The following is a 23,660-nucleotide window of genomic DNA, read 5'->3' on the forward strand; positions in this document are numbered from 1 at the left end:
GAAAGGTAGGTCGTGCCTGACAAACCTGATGGAATTTTTTGAAGAGGTAACTAAAGTAGTGGACAGGGGAATGTCAATGGATGTTATTTATATGGACTTCCAGAAGGCATTTGATGAGGTCCCACATAAGAGACTGTTAGCTAAGAGAGAAGCCCATGAAATCGAGGGAAAAGTACGGACTTGGTTAGGAAGTTGGCTGAGCGAAAGACGACAGAGAGTAGGGATAATGGGTAGGTACTCATATTGGCAGGATGTGACTAGTGGAGTCCCGCAGGGATCTGTCTTGGGCCCTTAATTATTCACAATATTTATTAACGACTTAGATGAAGGCATAGAAAGTCTCATATCTAAGTTTGCCGATGACACAAAGATTGGTGGCATTGTAAGCAGTGTAGATGAAAACATAAAATTACAAAGTGATATTGATTAGGTGAATGGGCAAAACTGTGGCAAATGGAGTTCAATGTAGACAAATGTGAGGCATCCACTTTGGATCAAAAAAGGATAGAACAGGGTACTTTCTAAATGGTAAAAAGTTGAAAAACAGTGGATGTCCAAAGGGACTTAGGGGTTCAGGCACTTAGATCATTGAAGTGTCATAAACAGGTGCAGAAAATAATCAAGAAGGCTAAATGCTGGCCTTTATATCTAGAGGATTAGAGTACAAGGGGGCAGAGGTTATGCTGCAGCTATACAAAACCCTGGTGAGACCGCACCTGGAGTACTGTGAGCAATTCTGGGCACCGCACTTTCGGAAGGACATATCCTTGGACGGAGTGCAGTGTAGGTATACTAGAATGATACCCGGACTTCAAGGGTTAAGTTACAAGGAGAGATTACATAAATTGGGGTTGTATTCTCTGGAGTTTCGAAGGTTAAGGGGTGATCTGATCGAAGTTTATAAGATATTAAGGGGAACGGATAGGGTGGATAGAGAGAAACTATTTCCACTGGTTGGGGATTCTAGGAGTAGGGGGCACAGTCTAAAAATTAGAGCCAGACCTTTCAGGAGCGAGATTAGAAAACATTTCTACACACAAAGGGTGGTAGAAGTTTGGAACTCTCTTCCGCAAACGGCAATTGATCCTAGCTCAATTGCTAAATTTAAATGTGAGATAGATAGCTTTTTGGCAGCCAAAGGTATTAAGGGATATGGGCCAAAGGCAGGTATATGGAGCTAGATCACAGATCAGCCATGATCTTATCAAATGGAGGAGCAGGCACGAGGGGCTGAATGGCCTACTCCTATGTTCCTAAAGAAATGAGCTATTATGAAAGTAGTGAAAAATAATGTGCAACTGCAACATAATTGTCTTTATGAATTAAGGTGGAAATTCACAATGGGTCCACCAACATCTGAAAGGAAAAGATGAACATTTTAGATTGAACCCCTTCATCCAAACTATGTTTGAAGAATCTCAATTCTGTGTTCCCTGGGTCTGCTGTGTATTTCTAGCCTTTGCTGCTATTTTCTCAGTTTTCTTCATTTGCTTTGTTTAATTGCCCCTAGGGACGGGTGATAGCTCATTAGGCTCTTTTGGGCTTCACTTTGGCAGCAGCCACGTGTTTGAAATTAAAATATTATGCTCTGCTTTATTATGTGTGGTCGATGAGAAGTTCAGTAAAGTTTGATTTCTGTTTTACAGCTGTTGGTCGTAATGGACAGAATTCAAAGCTTTCCCGTTTCTAGTGCTCTGGCGAAATTCTTAAATGGTATGGAGATCCTCCTGAGCAAATCCCAGGTGAGCCATTCCTCTTCCCCCCTCTATCGCCCACTCTCTCCATTCCGACAACAACCTGTGTTCCAGTGGTGTTTAATCTCTAGACAAATCTTCAACTCCTTCTGAAAGAGCCAACCATTTAGATTAAATTTCTATTTTGCAGGACTGGGAAGAGAATGCCAGTCGATCTGTGTCCTTACGGCAACATCTTGATGCCGTCAGCCAACTGATTATCCAGTGGCGCAAACTGGAGCTAAAGTAAGAATCATTATTTAGGTCAAGCACTTTGGACAAACTGTGATCTATAGCTAAGTTTGATGCACTTTTCCTGTAGCAGCATATTGCTGGAATTCAAAGAGTGATGTAAAACACATTTTATGTCTTAAAACAGTTTGTGCAAAACCTACCATCACTCCAGTAATAATATTAGAAGTAATCCTCTTTCAAGTCTTATTTTCCATATCTGCATTTTAAACTCCCAATCAATATCTTCATACCTTGATTCTGGCCCTATAGAGGTGGTTAGACCAAGAAGAATAATGACTTTACTAGTCATTGGTGCAACCCCAATATTATACTAACATTTGAGAATCGATTAACTGGATTTTTGTTTTTAGCTCTACAGCATAGTAGGATGATTTAGAAATCCTGAAGGAAAAAATATATTTTAATATGCCTATATATTCTCTTTTCTGCCTGTTTTCCACCACCTCTCCTGAAGTTTTTCAGATATCTGCTGGGGCACAGTTCTGATGGCACTGGGCATCTGCTCCTCCCCCTCCCCCCAACTCCCTTTTCCTGGTGCTTCAATTAAATGGCCACCCTTCATGTGAGAGTCCAGATAGTGTGTATGTAATCCTATTCTTGCCTAACATCCACACACCCATTTCCAGCAGGAGTAGTGAGATAGCAGTCATGGGCAGGGACCTTGTTTTTTCCCCTCCCCTCTCCCAACCCAGTTCTGTGATCAAATCTAGACCTTGGCTGATTTTTGTGTGCCTGGTCTAGTTTTATTTTTAATTGAGAATATGAGATACTGTATCATATTTATATTAACTTTTGCCCAGCGAGTGGTTAGAAGGTGGAACTCGCTACCACAAGGATTAGTTGAGGTGACTAGCATAGATGCATTTAAGGGGAAGCTAGATAAACACATGAGGGAGAAAGGAATAGAAGGATATGCTGATATGGTTAGATGAAGTAGGGAGGGAGGAGGCTCATGTGGAGCATAAATGCTGGTATGGACCTGTTGGGCCAAATGGCCTGTTGCAGTGCTGTCCATTCTATGTATATTACTTTTGACCTTGCCAAAATTGCGCACTCATGATTCCTTTTTCTTCATTTTCTCTTAAAGTGCAAAGCATTGGGAGGAGTTTTCACCAACCAATAGGTTGAGTGGGCTGCTTGTTTTCAGACTTCTGACAATGCCACTGTGGCACAGCAGTTGCAGCTCTGCTAAAATTAGATCTTCCTTGTTGGAGTGGATTCTATTGTCAATTGTAAACTAAACTGTGGAAATTTGGAAGACTGGTTTGCAATTGCCGGTTTAAGATTTTTTTTTACTTGTTAATGGGATGTGGGCATCGCTGGCAAGGCCAGCATTTATAGCAAAAAATAAAGCTTTTAGATTCTTGCATTATTTTAAATATGAGCCAAGAGTTTGAGCAATGTTTCACAGCCTTCAATAAATCATGACCTATACATTTAATCTCTGTCCACAGTTGCTGGTCTAGTAGTCTTAATAATGTGATGAAAAGGCACATGGCGAAATCAACCAAGCATTGGTTTTCAATATACCAGTTAATTGAAAAATACCTTCAGGAGCAAGCGGAAGAAAATTTGCAAGGTAGTGCAGCAATGCATTTCTTTTCTTGAATGAAGTAAAAATTCAGAAGGCAGTTCATCAATGTATGGGCACTTCAGAGCCACCTCAGTTTATAGTATTAAAGTCTATAGTATTTGATATTTGAAACTACCATCACACGCATGTTACGGATTTGATCCGATAACTGTAGTTGAACTGCTTGTGATTGTCGATAATTAAATGTGTCTTTGGTGGGGTGGGGGGGGGGTTTGTACTGTTTGTGTATTTAATCAACAAAATCAAACATAACTGATTCCAGGTAACAGTATTATGAGATTGTCAAGATTGCTGTTTGAATTTACAGAATATAAATTGCTATGAATGTGTATCAGCATCACCAGTGCTTTTTTGATGTTTGTTATGCTAGTGCACTATCAAAACATTTAACTATTATTCAAAAAGCTACATGTTCTTGTAGATTATTTTTAGTTGGCTGAAAGCATGAAGTGCTAACCATATAAAATCATATTAGTTGCCATCTCGAGAGCTTCATGGCCTATAAAATTTATATCCTTGCTCTTACTAATTTTGAATATGTTTTAAGCTGCTGGTACGAACAGATCTTGGTGTTCCTTCAGCTACCTTGCTCCACCCTCTGGAATTCCCCCCCCCCCCCCCCCCCGCCATAGCATTTCTGCCTTGTCACCTCCCTATGTGCCTTCAGCAATCTCCTTAAGATCCTCCTCTTCAGTTATGCTTTTGTCCCTCCTGATGTACATCTGAATGGAGGTTTCCAGTAGAAAAGCTACCTGTAAAGGTTGACTCTTGTATTGGTGCATTCACATATCGCTGTTTTTCATCAGGAATTTAAAAATAACCCATGCTTCAGGGCCGAATTGTGATGGGTGCTTGAATTCTGCTGACAAAGTTGAGCTTTTGATGTACTTCCTGGATGTCAGGAGTAATGCAGGGTGCACCATTTTGAATTCCTTTAAGAGGGGACTGCGATGACCACCTTGCTGAACTTCCAAAGTCTCGTGCCGCTGCAGTGGAGTGGCTTGCATTGTTCCGCCCTTCCAGCAGAATGCATGTTGAGCAGAAATGAGGGAGGCAAATGACCAAGTTAGTGCCTCCATTCAATAGCAGGGAGAGGAATTTTAGGCTGTAAGTGTTTGTATGATCAGATTGTTCACAGTAATTTGTACTCTTGTATGTAGTCACATTGAAAAAGAAAAACTCAATGAAGTAAAGCTATGGTTTGAACTTCCTAAAAAAAAAATCTTGCATTCAATGTAGTGCATAATCCTGTGCTTTTTATTACTCTGAACAGAGGCAGGTGAGCAGATGAGACTGCCAGCAGTGATCAGCACACTGCAAGCTTTCATTGAAGGAGCTACCCTGGGAGAGTTCCACTTTCGACTGGCGATGCTGTTAGCGTTCCATTGTCATGTTTTAGCAGTACCAGAGCAGGAGGGAAAAGGTAATTATTTACATCCCACAATGCATAGGATTTCTTTGGAAGTGTTTGGGTAACTGGGTTTTGCTTTTTAATTGAAGAAAAAACATTAACATGGGGTTGCTTTGCAGTGCAGGCAGTAGATAGCTTGTCTCCTGACCAGAAAGTCATGGATTCAATGACAACTTGGATACAAATAGCACCTTTTTGAAACAAAATGCCCCTAAGTTGCATTACATGGGGGACAGTGGACACTGAGCAGGAAATGGGAGACAAGTTGAGGGAGGGGACTGGAGGTACAGTTGAAGAGATGAGTATTTTACTGATTTGTTTTTGAAGGTGGGGAGACTGAAGATTATTAGAAAGAGTTTGTGTTAACTTTCATCGATCGTGGAGAGAAATGGTGTGGGGGTTGCACATCAGACCCGAGTTTGAAGAGCAGTGGATATATGCTGGGATGGAGTACATTGCAGACAAAGTGGAACAAGACTGTTGAAGGATTTGAAGATGATGAGGCTTTCCAAGTCCATGTGCTTGGGGACAGGGAGCCAGTGGAGGATGGGGTGAAGGTTGCGAAGAACTTTGTATGGGATGGAATATGAACAGTGGAGTTCTGCTTAAGTTGCAGTTTATGTAAGATGGAGTGCATGAAGGTGGTGAGGAAAGTACTGGAGAGAGTTGATGAAGGCACTGTTCAACGCTTCAGTGGTAGTGAGGGTGAAGTAAGGATCTACGAAGGTAATTTTCCAAAGGTGGAATTAAACAGTTTAAGCATTTGGGCTTCCCATTTCTTGATTCCATTTATCTTGAATAGGTAAGTTTTTTGTCTTGTGTGAGAAAACAATGAATGGAGAGAAGAAAGGGAAATGACAATATTTAATTTCTCTTAACTTGATATATGGGCTACTTTGCAGTAGTGTTTGAGGCAATGGGTGCAAATATATGGATTTTTAAAATATTTGTTTAGTTACAACTAAGTAATGTGAAGAAGTAAATTTTAACTAGAAAATTATTTCATCACAGATGTCTTGTGCAGTTTACTCTGGAATTTATACAACTACTACGATCAATTTTCAGAGTGTGTTCAGGCTAAAATAACTGAACTTCGTCATCCTATAGAGAAAGAATTGAAGGTAACAATGCGACTCGGGTGAAAAAAAGTGGTGCTCCAATATGATTATTCTCTATTCTCTATTTAAAACAGATGATTAGACAGTTGCGTGCAATCGGAAGGTAATAAGTTTCTCATCTCAGGTTACTTAGTGCCGATGCTTGCTTGGTTCCAAGACAGCAAGCTTGGGTGTCTTAGTAAATGAGATGAAATGCTTCACTTTTTTGTTTAAAACATTTAATAGTTGTAATCATTGCCTATACTTCAAAACTTTTTTTAAAATTGTATTTTTCTTTTTGGGCATCTCCTTTTCAGTGCCTAAAATGCCCATTAAATATCACCGAGGCATTTTTTTTTACTCTCGTTTGATATGAATACATTTTCCTCCCACCATTTTTTGAAATCGCTTGTCCTCGTTCATCAGACTTAATACTGATGGCCAAGAGGGCTGGCAGTGACCAGTACCTTAGTAGCAGCTATTAGTGATCACCCAGGTGTGACTCTTCCACTATGAATGTTTCCCTCTCCCCTTTAACCCCAGCTGGAAGATGCCACAACTTCCACCTGTATCTCCTTGCCAGCATGATTCAAATCAGGAACCGAGTGGAGTGAGACTTGAACCTGTATCCGCCCCTCCTTTTTATAAGAAATTTTATTCAACATATGCCTATGAGGGGGGGGGGTTTATGTCCAGTTTCCATGGTGATGCTGATTTATGTATGAAATTGACAAATTATGATGTGCTCTGAAATGAAACTTGTTGATTCAATGCATTGTATAGTGGTGGATGTATTATGGGTGTGTTGGTTACTTTAAGTCTCTGTATATTTAATTTGTGTTACTCTAATTTTAAAAAATGATTTGTAATCTTTTGCATGTCGTTCAGAAGCCTCAAATACTAAAAGGCTTCTGACCACCTCTGATGGGACTTACTTGTGTAATTATTGTTTTCCTTCGGGATTAAAAGTATTGAACTGGTTGATGAACTTGTCCTCAGAATTCCCCTTCTAATTCAGTCATGTCTGTCTACAGGACTTCGTTAAGATTAGCCGATGGAATGATGTCAGTTTCTGGTCCGTGAAACAATCAGTAGAGAAAACACACAGGTAATGCAGTGAGTTTTATGGAGAGAAAGCTCTGGGTGCTGCTAAGTGGTTAACAAGTCTGCAAAAATCAAAGCAGTTTACAGAAACTTAGTTTTCTAGGTTGGCATGTACAAGTAACAAAAGCTGACTGCTCAAAACCAGCCCTGAATATAAGTCTCCTGACACAAGACAAGGAGGTAAACTCAAAATATAGTGGAAAAATGGGCTGACTGGCCATAAAATATGCTGCAGGTGTACACAATCACTTCTATTGCAGAGGAAAAAACCTACCATTTATGGTAGTACCGAAAAGCTGTCTGGGTTCATTACGTATTCCTTCAGCTAAGAGGATTTTTTTTTCCTGAAAGGAAGTAGTCTACTGAACTATAATACAGTTCATATCTATTGTTTAAAATTAGTATTTGGATCAGCACTAGATTACATTGACCACCAGAAGGCAAAGCCCTCAATCCAGAGGGTCTGAATATCACTGGCTCCATTTTGTCACTTCCTGAGTAGATTACCTAGATGGGACAATTTGTGTTGGCAAAATCCATTATGAGGATTAGTAACCAGGATCAGTCTTAACCTCCTTTGTTTGAAATTGCATTCACAAATATGTATTGTGCAATCCAAAAAGTGGGAGGTGGTTCATATAAATATTCATAGGAACATTTAGCCCCTTGAGCCTGTTCAGTTAGATCATGGCTGATCTCTACCTCAACTCCATTTACCCAGCTTTGTTCCATATTCCTTGATACCCACGTCCTAATACAAACCTGTCTCTCAATCTTTCAATTGACCCATCCATAACCTTTTGGGGAAGCGAATTCCAGATTTCCACTACCCGTTGTGTGGGAAAAAGTGCTTCCTGCTTTCACTCCTAAATGGCCTAGTTCTAATTTTAAGATTATGCCCTCTTGTTCTGGATTCCCCTTCCAGAGGAAACTATCAAATCCTTTATTCATTTTAAATACCTCGATTTAGATGATCCCTCAATTGTCTAAACTCAAGGGAATAAAAGCCAAATTTATGCAACCGGCCCTCATAATTTAACCATTTTAGCCCTGATATCCTGATGAATTTGCACTTCCAAGAACAATAAATCATTCCTGCCCTAAATTGAATGCAGTACTCCAGATTAATTTGTTTCAGTATGTAAATTTATTTTGTAAAATATAATCCACAGAACACTCTTTAAGTTTATGAAGAAGTATGAAGCTGCTCTCAACAATCCATGCTACCCTGCATTAACAGAGATGGGAAAAGCTAGGAATTTGGATAATGTGGATCAACAAAAACAGACCAAGACGGAGAAGCTGAATTGTGTGCTTCGGAAAGTATCTTCAGCAAAATGTGATGTGTCACAGGTATATAAATGCAAGTTGTTATAGTAGTAGCATTATATGAATTTGTTGTATATTGATCAGTAATGCAGTGAAAAGGAACTATTGTTGCAAATGAATATTTGTCAACTGACATGCGATTCTGGAAATTGAGGCAAGTGAGTCAGAGGTTTTCATCTTTACTTTGCAACAAATTAAACATCTTAATTTGAATTCTTTGGCTTTCTTAAACTTAAAATTGAATGTTTCACATTTAAAAATCTTTACATTTTAACAAACTTATGAAATTTGGAAAACTTTGTCTGGGCTACAAAATAAAATGTCCTATACCTTGCATTGCTTAACATAAACTTTCAAACCATGTGCTCTTCTGTGATGCTCATCACTTACTGTTCCCAATTATTCCTTAGGTCTTCCTAAAAGTACAATCTCACTTTTAAGTTCTTGGTCACTTTGCCTCTTACTAAATCTTTGCTCACTTTAGATTTGCTGGTCCAGCCCAGGCCTGCAGGAATGCTCTCTTGACACTCTTGTCCTGGTTTGAAAGCTGTGTACAGCTCACTAAAATGCCATCAGCTTTTGGATGCTGAGAAAATAAATATATATAATATTTATATTTCCTTCTCTTTCCTTCTCTTTCCTTCTCTTCCTTCCTTCCTTCCTTCCTTCCTTCCTTCCTTCCTTTCTCCCCGCCACCCCTCCCCCCCCCCCCCCCCGATTTTCCTGGATTAGTAAATTTAATGCACTTTGCTTGTGCCTGTGGGCTTTTTTTTGGGCTCCTTTCCCTTTTGAGATTAATTTCCTCAAGTCTAGCCGTTTCTATTTTCCTCCAATTAAGTGTCTGCCGGCTGGAAACTTGGGTTAGTTAGTCTGAAAAGGGGTGGGAATGCTGTTGGTTGCTCATACTGTATGTAGAAAAAGTGACTCTTGTTATTTTTACAAAAATATTAAACTGTTTGCAGGTTGGTTGTTTTCTGTGTTAAATTAATACATATAATTATAAATTGCTGAAGCTTGGACACCTGTTGATGTGAATCGGTTAGAGCAGGATCACTTTTTGTGAAACTTATTAAATCATTGAACTTGTAGTAGTCACATGTCTTGACAGCATGAACTTCTGATGCCGGATTTTTGAATGGCTCTGATTATCAACCCAACTACAATTGAACATCATAGTAATTTTGAGAGCTAGATATTGTAGCATATGTAGTTGTTTTTATTTTCCGGAGACGATGAGGAGAGCATCCATCCAGTTCCTTATTAAGTCAATAAGTTATATAACTTTTATAGTAAATGATGATTTCTAACCACTATCAAATAATATTGCAGGCAATTCTTCCTAACGTTGGAAAAAGTAGTGCCTCAATAGAAGGGAGTTCTCTTCAGAGCCGTCTCCCAGCGCTTAGTAAACGAATGAGGAAAATGTGCTTGAAGCTCATGACGAAGAATTCTCTTCCCGGTTTTGTGGAGAGTCTGGATCAATTTACAGGTATCAAAAGATGTGAAGTTAAGCATCCCCAGCCCATGCACTCAGTAAGCAGTAATCCACTATGGTCTGTATATAGTTCTAAGTGTAAGCACCCATCAGTAAAAAAATAAACAGGTTGCTCAATTGCTGAAACAAGGGGTTGGATAGAAGTGATGAGGCTGTAAACTTGAGTGGAGATTAGGACAAATCTTTATCGCAGAGGGTCGTTAAGAGGAGATAAAATGTCCGAGGAGAATCCATAATAGTTTTTTAAAAGTTCGTAGATAAATACTTGAATTTTTTTTTTAAAGGGATGAAAAGGGGCTGGGGATATCTCTTTAATCAAGCCGCCACAGGCACGATGAGTTGAATGACCTCTGTGTACTGTTAATTTTGATAATTCTATTAATGTGCCAAATTCAAGGATTTAATCTCTTGATCCCTGACCTGAGATTGTAGTTTTGAAATTGCAGATGCGGGAAATCAGAAATAAAAATAAAATTTGAAACTGCTGGGAACACTCGAGCAGGTCAGGCAGCATCTATGGAGAGAGAAAGTTAGGGCTAGCGTTTCATGTCAATGACTTTTCATCAGGTGACAATGACTGAAAGTTTTTGACCTGAAACGTTAACCCTACTTTTCTTCACATGGTGCCTGATCTGCTGTTTGTGTTTTCTGTTTTTATCTGTGAAGTTTATGGGGTTCCTTGTATTCAGTTGTCGGCCTTTTTGTTGATGGTAGTTGATATGATGGCTCATGTACTCTTTTTATTGTTGACTATAGTAATGGTCTGAAAAAGAATAAATTGGGATGCTGATAAACATATACTTCGTAGTTGAGGAGCTATTAACAATTGTGTTAATAATGGATGTCTATCAGTGGGATTAGTAAAACCTCAAGATGTCCCTATTATAACTACTACTGAGCTTTCCCAGTAAAGCCTGAAAGATTACAAGCTCTGTCTTGACACTTGCAGGCGATGTCGTCACTGCTGTACAAGATCTGCAGACTCTCACAGTTGATCAGACAGCTGATAAGGACAAGCAGAGGTCAGAAGTCAAACATATTTTGATGCAGAAGCAAAGAGGCTTGGCAGACCTCTTCAAACGCCTCGCTGAGATTGGTAAGTGCTGTGCATCTCATAAATATACAAAAGTTTTGCTCAAGTTCTCTAACCTTCAGATGGTGTTCAGCTGTCATTTCATGTTGGTTTCTTCTGACCTGGAGCTGAAAATTTACAAGCACCTGTCGACTTCCCTCACCAGCCTCAATAAACCTCTAAATGACATCAGGATTTACACCACTGAGACTTTGTGGCCTTAAAGGGACAGCACAGTTAAATACAGAAAGTTCAGTTAACAGCATTGTGAATTACATAGTACAGTACTTCTGTTATAAAGCAATGTATCATCTGATTTGCCTTGCATAATGTCACTAGGGACCCGCTAGTTGTAATAAATGCTCTGCATTAAGTACACCGGGAATTTCCCGAATTGATTACAAGGTCATCCTGATAAATAGCATCAGTATGATTTCAATCTTTTAAATTCAATCCATCTTATAATTTTAGGTGTGACCATTTAAAGAAATGAAGCCTCGGGACAAGGAAGAATACTTTGTTCAAAGCAGTCACCCAGTTTATCAACGGAACTAGTCAAAAAATTCTGCTGAGACTATTTACTAAAATGTCACGTTTCTTATTGACACAGACCTTCCTTCACTGCCAGGTTGCTCCAAGGACATCACTGTCCTAAATTGGCTCCACAGGGAATAGTGGGGGAACATGACTTCAAATGGCTGGAGGCATACTCTGGAGCTGCCTAACTATGGGAAATTACACTGTAAGTTGGGGATGCAGATTTCTTAAATATGGAGCAGCGTATTTCATATTTCTTTCCTCTTTCTCAGGTCTGTCTTACCGCAAAGGCCTAGCTTGGTCTCGAACAGAAGATCCTCATGACGTGCTTTGTCTGCACCCACTTGATGTGAAGACGGCAGTAAATGCGGTTGAGAGCAGTGATGAACTGGATAACATGTACGCTACTGATAGATCCTGGGGAAATTAAAATGAGAATAATTTGATCTTCAAATTTGTTAAACACATAATTGTACATTTTTCTTTTTTTAAAAGAACAAATTATAAATACTCCAGGGAAGGGGTGGGAGATGAGTACCAGTGTACAGTGCCATGGACTAGTGGAATGTGGGCTAAGTTCCTAACTACGTTCCTAATCTCTACTCTGTTCTGTATAGAAGCTGGGCACTACCTGCAGGATGACCATGAGGAGAACCAGTTGTTAGTGAAAAGAACGTAAATAGGAGCAGGAGCAGGCTATACGGCCCCTCGAGCCTGTTCCGCCATTCAGTAAGATCGTGGCTGATCTTCGACTTCAACTCCACTTTCCCACCCAATCCCCGTATCCCTTGATTTCCCCTAGAGTCCAAAAATCTGTCTATCTCAGCCTTGAATATACTTGAAGACTCTGCATCCCCACAATCCTCTGGGGTAGAGAATTCCAAAGATTCACAACCCTCTGAGTGAAGAAATTCCTCCTCGGTCCTAAATGGCTGACCCCTTATCCTGCAATTATGCCCCCTAATTCTAGACTTTCCAGCCAGGGGAAACAGCCTCTACCCTGTCAAGCCCCCTTATAATCTTATATGTTTCAATGAGATCACCTCTCATTCCACTAAACTCCAGAGAGTATAGGCCCATTCTACTCAATTTCTCCTAGGACAACCCTCTCATTCAAGGCAAGTATCTCCTTCCTTAGATAAGAGACCAGAACAGTACACAGTACTCCAGGTGTGGCCTCACCAAAGCCCTTACAATTGTAGTAAGACTTCCTTACTCTTATAGTCCAACCCCCTTGCAATAAAGGCCAAAATGCCATTTGCCTTCCTAATTGCTTGCTGTACCTGCATGCTAACTTTGTGTTTCTTGTACGAGGACACCCAAATCTCTCAACACCAATATTTAATAGTTTCTAACTATTTAAAAATGTGACCCTTTCACATCTCATGGTGGCTGACTGAAGAGGTCTTTTGGTGGATCCCTGTGAGTAAGTCTCTCTCTTGGCTGCAGGAAGTGCCAAGGTTAAGGATTCCAGAAAAAGGAGAAATGTTGGTTTTGGGTGAAATTGGAGAGCAATATTAAAGGGGAAAAAAAAGCAGCACTAGTTCGGAGACTACAAGTTTTTTATTTACTCGTTGCTATTTTTATTTAGTGTCAAAAGCCGAGTGTGTATGTATCTCACCTTTATTGACATCCCATCCTCCACAAACTTCAACTCGTCCAAAATTATGCCATCTACATCCTTCCCAGTTCTGATTCACTCAGTGCCACTGTCCTCGCTGACCCACACTGGCTTCCTGCCCTCTAATACATTGAATTAAAATCTTTGTCCTCAACAAATCTGTCCATGGCATTGCTCCCACCTTTCACCATCTGACTCTGGCCTTCAATGTAGCCATTTTTAAAGGCTGTATTCTTTGAAATGCTGATGTTTGACCTGTCTAGAATTGATGTTTGCTAATGTTGCAGGTTGCTTGCTGAGGTTTCTGCTGCATGGGAGGGCTGTCAGAAGTATTTCTATCAGTCTCTTGCACGTCGAGCTGCTCTCCAGGCAGCGATGCGCACTCCTGCGAAGGTAATGATGATCACAGTGGCTCTTTGAAATTCTGCCCTTTGTTGTCCAATGTAGTTGTCATTGACCCCAGTAGTTTTTGCGCTTTTTGCTAATGTAGCAATATATATTGTCAATAGGATTACTATTATCATACTGTAGGTGTAGTGAGTAAAGAAACAGCCTCTTGTATATGGTAATGTTGCTGCAGTAATTGAACTTCTGCTGCAACAGTGCAAGTAGTAGAAAAACTGCGATGCCACCGGACTGCTGTCGTGTGCACACCATTCACTGTGTGGAGCTTAGTCTTAACTGCCTTACATTGCCACCCTGAACCAAAGTCACAGTAAAACCTGCATCAATAGAATCTACAACTTCAATTGAATTTAGAAATAAATGGTAACTCCTACTTTTGCGGTTTAAAAAAAGCTCCTTACTTCAATCCATGGTATGTGCTGATGTCATCCAATTGATGTTCGAAGCACTGCAGCTGACGTCAGAGTTGATGGGCTCGGGAAAGAAAAATTACTCAATGAATGTGACTTCTTTCAAGATCAAACAGCCTGCAGAGACTTGTTCTATACTTAGTACTTGGAGGGCAGCCAGCACCCATGAAATTGTCCCCCAACGTGAGTCAGCCCCTTAGAGGAGAAGTGAATCCAATTGGAAGGGTATTGAATGAGCCTCAAATTACAAAACACTAATTAACACATGGTTGGGGGGGGTGGGGGGAGGACATGCCTCTCAACTTTCCACTGTCTTAAAATTTATTCTTAAACCACCCCCCCAACCAAAATCCCCTCTTGGTACAGTGCAGACTTTCCACGTTTCATGCCACTCCCTGCTTCTATTTCATGCTCAAGAATTTGAGGAAAAATACATATGAAATCCACAAAATTTCTTTGCTTTAACCCTCAGAATAAACTCTGCCGATAAATCAAATAATTAAAATGTTAGTGCTAATGGTGATGGTGTTATCCTATGGTGCGTGACTAGCATAAAATCCTCGCTCTTGATTTGACGTCAGCCTCACGTGCGATAAACCTGGCATCACCCACTCTAGATGATTGTTAAATTGGTAATATTCCTTGGTTATTCTTGATTGTGTGTAAAGTTTCTTGTCACAATGATTATAAACTAACAGTTTATTAGAGTACAATTCCACTGTAATCATTAGTTGTGGGGGATTGTCATCATAGCACCTGGGTAGATAGGCCCACATTGGTAAGTGTCAAATAAGGTAAATATTACTGAAAAGTTGAAGAAGTTATTAGTACAATTTGCTAATAACAAAAATATTATCACGCTGTAGTACTTGTAAAGATAAATAGTCGTGTGTGAATAGATCCGTAAAATGCAAGGGTATAGCCGTCTACTGTTTGACACTGGACTAGCAACCCAGAGGTTGAGTGTTCAAATCCACCATTGCAAGCGATGAAATTGAACTCCATAAAGCTGCTAATCTTGTGGACTGCCACCAGGAAAATTGACCACAAATGATGCCGGGTTGTTCTAAAAATCCAACTGGTTCATTTAGGGATGCAGGTCAGCCTACATGTGACTCCCATTACATTGGTGACTAATTCTCAGGGCAACTAGGGATGGGCAATAAATATTGCCTTGCCATTGTCATCCACATCCCGAGAATTTTTTTTAAAAGTTCAAGGATATGATGCCAACCTCTCAAAGATCATGTGGAGCGTTGTGTAATTAGTCAAGGTTCTAACAATTGGGGCAGTGGACTGGGTTTGTAGTAAGGAAACAAAGATGATTTAAATCACTGCACTGCAAAATTGAATCTGTATTCTTTGGAGGGGGTGAAAAAATCATAGTACCGGCAAGGTAATCCAGGTTTTAAAGTAATGGGAGTTGGTAAAGTGGGTTTGAAGAAGGTTGTGTCTCAAATCCAAGTTAGGAGAATCCAGGTATTTAATTGTTAGCCTTGAACTGAATTTAACTTTAAGAAAAACTTGTTAAAGCTTTGAGCTGTTGACTTGAACAGATTGCCACCTCACCAAGTGGATACTGGTTTAGCTGATTTATGTGGTAAGGAATTGGATTGGTTCCTGTTGCAACAGGGAGTGAAAAGCAATGGGGTTAGAAAAACACTGAAATGATCAGATTCTCTTGGACAGTGGAGCAAGCTTGATTTCTTCTTCCTTACTATATTAAATTTGTTTTTATCGTTCATTGCTGAGATATTTCCCTATTCGTGGAATTTCATCTGCCATTTTTCGAATGTAGTTTTAATATTCATCTGGCTTTTGTAGGAACTTGGCCTGGGTAATGTTGAGCGTTGTCGAGGGTTTACAGCTCATCTGCTGAAACTACTGATCAAACAAAGGAAACGACTAACTGGGCTAACTGAGCAGTGGGTCAGCTTAAGGTACGTAGTGACTTCACCTCATTTTAAGCTGTTTCTTGAAATATATTTTTATTGGCATACATAGAGTACAATCTTCCACATGTGCATTTTGGGGGCAGCCCCAGATCATAACTTCAAAAGGCAAAGTACAAGTTATCTATTAAAAATTACAATGATTGTCATAACTCTGTACACAGTTTACCTACTTTTAAAGTCAAACTGTATGATGCAAAAATGTTGGCATGTATCTCATTTTCATTCAAAGATTTTTGTTTGACTCTTAGCACTAGAAAGGGATTTAGTCCACTTTGGAAGCGGTGGTGTTCTCAGTGTCTAAATCTTGTGCTGAACTCCTTTTTGCTTCTATTTATCGATACTAGACATCTGATTAAAAGTGTACAGGAGGTTCAGAAAAGGCTGGCGGGGTTCAAGGAACATGACGTAGCACTTCCACCTCAGGATGGCGTCAAGCTTTGGATGGACCAACTGCGCACCCTGTCTATGAAGTTCATGACTGCCTTGGAGCAGCTTTCGTGGTTTTTGCAGTGTTGTCCAAGAGACCAGCCGTCTGAAGCCCGTGGTGAGGCGCAGGACTCACCCACCTGTACCGAGCAGATAGTTGGATGCAAAGGGGACTCCGGAAATGCAGAAATGGCAGCAGCAGCTTTACCTGAGGATTTTGTCCAGCCACATTTGAAGTTCCCCACGCCCTTGCTTGCAGATTGCTTGCCTGATGCTTGTAAAATGCGGCAAGGAGATCCGACATGGCAACAAATGGCTCAGCAGGTTGCCAACATGTTGAAGGAGGTCAAGGCGGTGAAGGCAGAAGTGGATGAAATGAGCCACCAAGCCAGCAAAACCTTGCTGTATTCGTGGTAAGTCTCAGTTTAAACAAAATCAAGTAATGATGATGGCGCACAGTACTTTGGGCACTCAATACACTTTCACAGAGGACTAGGATATGGGTTCATTTACTTTATTTTTGCATACACAAGTTCCTAGAGATAAACCATTCCATCTGGGAGAGGTGCTAAGTAGGGACCAGGTACTTCTCAATAGAGAGGGCAGGGAAAAATGAAGCGACTCTGATGCTTCTCCTGTTATCAGAATTATGTTTTAGGAGAAAGGAATGGGGGAGGTAAGAATTTCGACAATTTTGAGATCCTTGGAGAGAATGAGTTAGAGCAAGAGTTTGTGATGAGGAACAATGTGTAGGATGGGTGCATTTCAAACTTGGAAGGAACAAAGGGTAAGCTCAAAGAAGTATCTTGATAAAATAAGAGTGTGAATTTGGAGATTAGAGGTGTGATGGGGACTGTCAATTGGACATTAAAGTTTTGCACTCGGATGGTATGGCGTTAAGAGCCTCCCCGGCTATGAAAGGTGTATTCAAGTCAGGCAGATTTGGAGCTTTTTAAATATTGATTTGGGAGGGGGGAGTGCGGGGCAAGAGAGAAGACTTCAGCAATAAAGAGGAATCCAAACTTCGAGGCAGCTTTAAAAATGGAGCTAGTGAGGTCAAGGATGTTTATCGATGGACAAATAAGGTGAGGCTAAGGTAGAAATAGTAGCTGATGGTGAAGTTTGGGATATGAAGGAACTGAGGAATTGAAAAACTGTGGCTTGAGGCACAAGACTGATGGATTTTGGTCGCAGAATGTTTCTAGTTCTTGGTTCCATGAAGGAAATGTAAATGTCTGTTATCTTCTACATGCTATTGTATAGCTCAAATCGTTACTCTTCGTTTAAGGTAATTTTATTGACTGAGGAATTTTAGTCAGCCTTCGTGTAACTTTTTTCCCTTAACTTCAGTCCTCTCCTCAGTGTTGATTCCTGTTGATATGCCATTCTGGGGAAACAATTTTCTAGTTTGTAACTTAAATTAGAATGACTTGCATTTATATAGTGCCATTCATGACCTCAGGATGTCTCAAAACACTTCACAGCTAACAAAATATTTTTGAAGAGTAGTCACGTAATGTTGGGGGGAAAAATTGTGTATTGGTGCAAGGGTTCTGGTTCGGTAAGCCATTTTTCTGAGTGAAAACATAATGCGATTCCTTTTCCTTTTGCTTTGTCAGGACATGTTTTGAGACCTGTTCATCAGGGATTGGATGTTTGAGTACAACCATAGTTCAGCTGCAAGATGTACAGGCCATGTTCACTGCTCCTACCTCCAGGAATGCATCTTGCTGCCCAGCACTGTTCAGGAGTCTGGAATATATTAAGGAGGAAGTCAGTCGTGCAGTGACTGAATTTACAACATGGGAGAAAGAACTACTGAATCTGACATTTGATGGTAAGAATGAAATGTGTGCAAAAGTGAAACATTGCCTTTTCATGCAGTTCCTGGATTTTTTTTTCAATAAATTAAAACTTTGCTGTGGAACTCATTGTGACTTAACTATTACTATTTTTGTGTTTCTTGAAAACAAGATTCCAGCGTGAGTTCTGCAGTGAACTTCTCTCTACAAGTGGAGCCAGCTATTAACACAGTACTTTGTGCTGTACAGACTGTAGTAAAGAGGCAGGAAGAGGAGAATGAACAGGTACAAGAGAAAATCAATGGTAAGTGTTGTTTTCTTAGTTTTCAGCTGTACCTTGAGTTCAGTATTTTTAAAAACATGAATGCTTAAGGAGGATGATAAAGGGTGGAGGAAAGAATACTATCCGACTTAAACAGAGGTACTGTAATTTACAGAGCTGTTGTTTCTTCTACCACCACGTGGACCTGTCACCTTTTGAGATTCCTGTCAGCATGAGGCTGCTCTATTATATCGGGGAGCGCTCAAAAGGGAAAGCTGGCAATTGCTGTTTTTGGCATAGATGGCTACCTGAAAGCACTCGAGTTGGGAATAGTCACTAACAGCTGCATACAAAGGAGTAGTCATGATGTGGAGATGCCGGTGATGGACTGGGGTTGACAATTGTAAACAATTTTACAACACCAAGTTATAGTCCAGCAATTTTATTTTAAATTCACAAGCTTTCGGAGACTTCCTCCTTCCTCAGGCAAACATTTGCCTGAGGAAGGAGGAAGTCTCCGAAAGCTTGTGAATTTAAAATAAAATTGCTGGACTATAACTTGGTGTTGTAAAATTGTTTACAAAGGAGTAGTCAGTTTAGTTTTTAAGTTCTTTATACTGGGGGCAGGTTCAGTGTTTTTTTTTATGCTGTAGCAATGTCATAACACCAAATACCCAGTGTATTCTATCTAGTTTGTTTAATTAAATTGAGTGATCTGTGGCTGGTTACCAGGAAATAGTCACTACATATTATAATGCTGATGTTTTAATCGACTGTAGGAAATGAAGGCGATGAGGATAAGGAGGAGGTGCACACGGTTCAGTCTGGATATCTGAGTAAATGCTTGGAGCAGCAATTAGCAAGCGACATCACTTCTTTAAATCTGCAGAAAGTTACTGCTGTTGTTTCTGATCTGCTGGAGAAACTAATGGAGTATCGTCAGGAGTGCACAGTAGAACAGTACCAGGTTGGTTGTATATTAAAACTTATCATTTTATATATGGGTACTGAGATTAAATACTAGATTATGCCTTTAAATATATCTGAACTTCAGAAAGCTGCCAAGTTCCTACTGAGCACAATTTGTTGTTTGGGTGGAGGGGGAAGCTTACTCCGAAATAATTCCAAGTAACTCGATGCTCACAAACACTGAAGCACATTTCTTTGGTGCGGTATCAGTGACCGGTTAGGCATCCTGACCTGGCACCAACTCCTGCTGTGGTGACATTGGCCAACGTGGTGACGCGCTAAGAGCTCTGAATTTTGTTCTCATCTTTGATAATTTTTAAATTTGCAATAAGATTGACTTCTGAATTTGTTTTCAAATCGCTGTATGGATAAACATGGTTTTGTTAGTTTATTTAGCGAAGGACTTCTGTTAATACTCGAAAGAAACCGATGTGTGGGAATTCCAGTAAAGTTTCTCTTTTTTTTCTTAGTTGTTCAATCAAACCTGTCGCTGCATTGTGCGTCTCCTTCCTATGCTGACTACCTACTCCGAACTGGTCCTGTACTACCTAACGGTTTCCATGGCAACTCACAGGAGCAGTGGAAAATTGCTGGCAATTTTAGCTCATTTATTCACAGACCTTGCTGTGCAGGTATGGATAAGCATTAACATTTCTTATACCCCTGCTAAAATGGGCCTACATTTAAGTTTATAAGGACTTGTTTTGGATTATAAAATTATATCACATACCTTGTTTTCTGTCCTGCCTTCCCCATTCCGCTCCTCAAAAAAAAAAAAATACTTTACCTCTGTAATGTTTCCTTGTGTCAATCATTAGAACAAAAACGTCTGTGGAAACTGAATGCTCTGAAGGTAGAGGTTTGACTGTAACATTCTTTCACATTCTCTGTTGTGATTTTTAAAATTTAAACTTGTATAATTTTTCAACAAGGTTTGAATTGCTAATCAGAGTCTTTGTTATAAACTATCCTCTAGCACGATTACTTGAAATACATTTTTTGGGGTGTTGTATATTTTATTACAAAATGTTATAAATTTAACGCAACAAGTGATTTTACAGTGTGGATGATGGAAGAGAAAAAGACTGAGCTTCGATCGCTATTTCTCAATGGTTTCTAAATCTTGTGGTGAGAAAATAATGAGGGATATTTCTTGTTGCCAGGGATTCTGCCTTCCCAAAGAGTTAATGGAGGAAGCAGCGGGAGAAGGTTCAACCGAATTCCATGATAATGAGGGGGGAGGAATCGGAGAGGGTGAAGGCATGAAGGATGTCAGTGACAAGATAGAAAATGAAGATCAGGTATGTTTTTTTTTCGGAAGCTTAACATGGAACCATATTGTGTGATTGAGTTCAAAGGAATCTAGACATTCCAAATGTTATAAGTCTACCACTCAAATGATTATTTGCATATTAGAAATATGATCTGTGCATCAGATACTTGCACCAATTGCTTCTGCTGCCTTCAAGAGGAGCCCCTCAACAATAGTTTTTAAAAAAAAATGTTGGGCTTTTTTTTTAAGAGTTGGGCTTTTGCACTTAAATGTGCTGCACCACAGCATGCTACAGATTGAATATTAATCTCCTACATTCTGTACTACAATATACTGCTTTTGTCACTCAGCATTGTATTTAAACTGCAAAATTATGTCTGTTTTATTTAATGGTGTATTGCACCATTTCAGTTGTGGCTTGCATACGAGCTAAATCCATCTGTTGTTTGAAGAGGTCAGTGAGGGATCCCCTGTGATTCACTTGGTACAAGGAGTATATAATCGAGCCATACGGATTAGAAAATCTGAGGTTTGATTCCTAACCTGTACTTAGTTTATCTTGGCTATGTTGGAAAGGAGTGCTTCAATGGGCTAGGGAGGTGAAAATCAGCCAGTGTTCACACTCCTGATTGCTATCCAGTGACCCCTGCTCGAAAGTTCAGTGTCGCGGTGTTGGCTAAGGACAAGATTGGGCTCAGCTGTGATTCCATATCTTCAAAAAGCTAGACAACATTCACTGATTACACTTGAACGTGGAAAAATGGCCAGTTGGGGTGGTATCGGCCAGCACACTCTACATGTAAATCTGTATCCTGGCCAAATTCCATGCCTTCAGACCGGGAGGTGGGGGATTGAAGTGAGAGCAGATGCACAGTTCATCTAAGTTTAAAAATCAACTTTTATGAAGTTATTTGATGAGATTGGAGAATTATTTTAGTCTCAAAATTATTTGGTGGACACCAGTTGGTACTGGGGGAGGAGAAAAGGGTTTAAGGCTTGGAAATATTGCAGTAATAGCAAAGGTGGGTACTGTATGTCCTATCCTGTTCCTTTCCAACTCCTTCCCATCACTTTCTTCATCTTTTGCTCCTAGTGCTTCCCTTTCTTCCTGCTTTTTACTTCCTTCTCCCCCTCCCTATTCTTTATTTGTATACAAGCTCTCATTGCTGAAATAACTTTCAGAGCAGAATTTTAAAGTGTTATATTGAACGGTAGTTGGGTCTTTTTCAGTGAAACTCTAGTCCTCTCTCTCTCCAGGTGGAAGATACTTTCTGTAAAGACCAAGAAAAGAAAGAAGACTCAGAGAATATGCCAGATGTTAAAGAGGAAGAGAATGCTATAGAAATGTCTGAGGATTTCCAGGGAAAACTGCATGATGGAGAGCCCAAAGAACCAGGTCAGTTGCTGAGTTACAATTCCAGAGATGCACTTTTAGTTTACTGTGTTTAACATGCCAAACATAATGGAAATATTAAACAGAGATTTTACTTTCAAATAGTGGCTTCTGTACATCACAGCATTGTAATGCCATTTCTCCTTCCCCATTCCCCACCTGATCTGAGCTAGAAAGATGCAGCTGCAGCAAAGCTTCTCTAGCTTATATGTAACTAACTTGGAATGGGCTAGCAGAGCCAAAGTAAGAAAAATTAGTATTCAGAATCAAACGGTGTCGGGGTGTGTGTATAACTCTTTGCTCGAAGTTTGACATCCACAGGACCTGCACGTTATATTGTAACCTTGTAACACATTCCTTGGTTTCTTTTGGTATTCACAGCATTGACAAACTTCACAAATGTCGTCCTAGTAAAGTTCACAATAGATATACTGACAGCTTCAGAAAACAGCTAGAGTTATAAATTTTGGTATCTTAAACTATTTCCATTTATAAGTTTGTATTTTGAATGATTTTTGATATCCTAATTTTATTCCAGCTTCTACTCACATTAATAGTACACACAAGGAAGCTGATTATAAAATTGCATTGTTGGGACCTGGGAAGAGTGAATCTCCATGTTTTTTTTAAATTATTCTATGGGAAACAAATTAACTTCCTTTTGGTATTAACAAGTAGTCGATCAAAATGCAATTACTCTCACTTAAGCTGCGTTTCTTTGAATAGTCTAGTTAAACTGATATTGAATTGAAACAAAACCAAGTGGTGGCTATATTATTCTGCAAAGAGAAGCCAAAACTAGCTCCAAATGGCATTTAAATGGCTGAATTGTTTGTTCAGGAGAGGATGACAATGATGAGAAATCAGATAGTGAAGAGGAAGAAGAACTGGATAAACAGATGGGTGACCTGGGAGATGCGGAGGCTGACAAACTAGATGAAAGACTTTGGGGAGATGATGATGATGATGAAGATAATGCTAGTGACAAGGCTGAAGATACTGGTCCCGGGATGGATGTGGTAAGATGTCAAACATTCCTAAATTTCTTGGTGTAAAATCCACTTTTAATTAAAATAGGTAACTTCAGTACTAATGGTTTCCCTTACCATTGGAGTTCAATGTTTTGAAAACGGTGTGGATTGAAACAAAGAATAGTTGACTGTCATTTTTGTTTCCATTTGTACTGAAGAAAAATGCTCACTGGATACTTAACCTGTAGATTTTTCTTCTTGCATTCACTTCTTTTACTGTAGCAGGATTCAGGATGACTGTCTTTTTGTCTTTGTCTTTGTTTTTAATTCCCTTTGTTTTTACTTCCATGTTCTGTTCCTTTTTCTGGGCCAGTAGCAAATACTAGGTCCAGACGAGCACACCCTCTCGGGGATTCCGTGGAGCAGCCATGCATTACGTTTACCAACTCTGACGCTAAACCCAGTTTTCCCAGTTTATAGTTGGTGGTTTGACTAGGCAAAATAGAGTTTAAAGTTTTAAAATTCTAAAATAACATTTTTAACTGT

General features: G+C 39.8%; 1 protein-coding gene across 1 annotated transcript in view; it reads left to right on the forward strand.

The window, feature by feature from the left end:
• The window catches only part of mdn1 (midasin AAA ATPase 1), a 178,672-nt gene that overhangs the window by 133,404 nt on the left and 21,608 nt on the right, over positions 1-23,660 (forward strand). The window contains exons 67-86 of the mRNA XM_067985297.1: positions 1,647-1,742; positions 1,885-1,979; positions 3,443-3,567; positions 4,856-5,005; positions 6,005-6,114; positions 7,125-7,198; positions 8,367-8,547; positions 9,853-10,012; positions 10,968-11,114; positions 11,900-12,026; positions 13,536-13,641; positions 15,888-16,003; positions 16,363-16,857; positions 18,064-18,281; positions 18,419-18,550; positions 19,288-19,475; positions 19,948-20,109; positions 20,641-20,778; positions 22,008-22,146; positions 22,984-23,162. Of these exons, the coding sequence (XP_067841398.1) occupies positions 1,647-1,742; positions 1,885-1,979; positions 3,443-3,567; positions 4,856-5,005; positions 6,005-6,114; positions 7,125-7,198; positions 8,367-8,547; positions 9,853-10,012; positions 10,968-11,114; positions 11,900-12,026; positions 13,536-13,641; positions 15,888-16,003; positions 16,363-16,857; positions 18,064-18,281; positions 18,419-18,550; positions 19,288-19,475; positions 19,948-20,109; positions 20,641-20,778; positions 22,008-22,146; positions 22,984-23,162 (3,138 nt within the window). The remainder of the gene's footprint in view (positions 1-1,646; positions 1,743-1,884; positions 1,980-3,442; positions 3,568-4,855; positions 5,006-6,004; positions 6,115-7,124; positions 7,199-8,366; positions 8,548-9,852; positions 10,013-10,967; positions 11,115-11,899; positions 12,027-13,535; positions 13,642-15,887; positions 16,004-16,362; positions 16,858-18,063; positions 18,282-18,418; positions 18,551-19,287; positions 19,476-19,947; positions 20,110-20,640; positions 20,779-22,007; positions 22,147-22,983; positions 23,163-23,660) is intronic.

Source organism: Heptranchias perlo, chromosome 5, assembly GCF_035084215.1.
Source record: "Heptranchias perlo isolate sHepPer1 chromosome 5, sHepPer1.hap1, whole genome shotgun sequence".
Taxonomy (NCBI): domain Eukaryota; kingdom Metazoa; phylum Chordata; class Chondrichthyes; order Hexanchiformes; family Hexanchidae; genus Heptranchias; species Heptranchias perlo.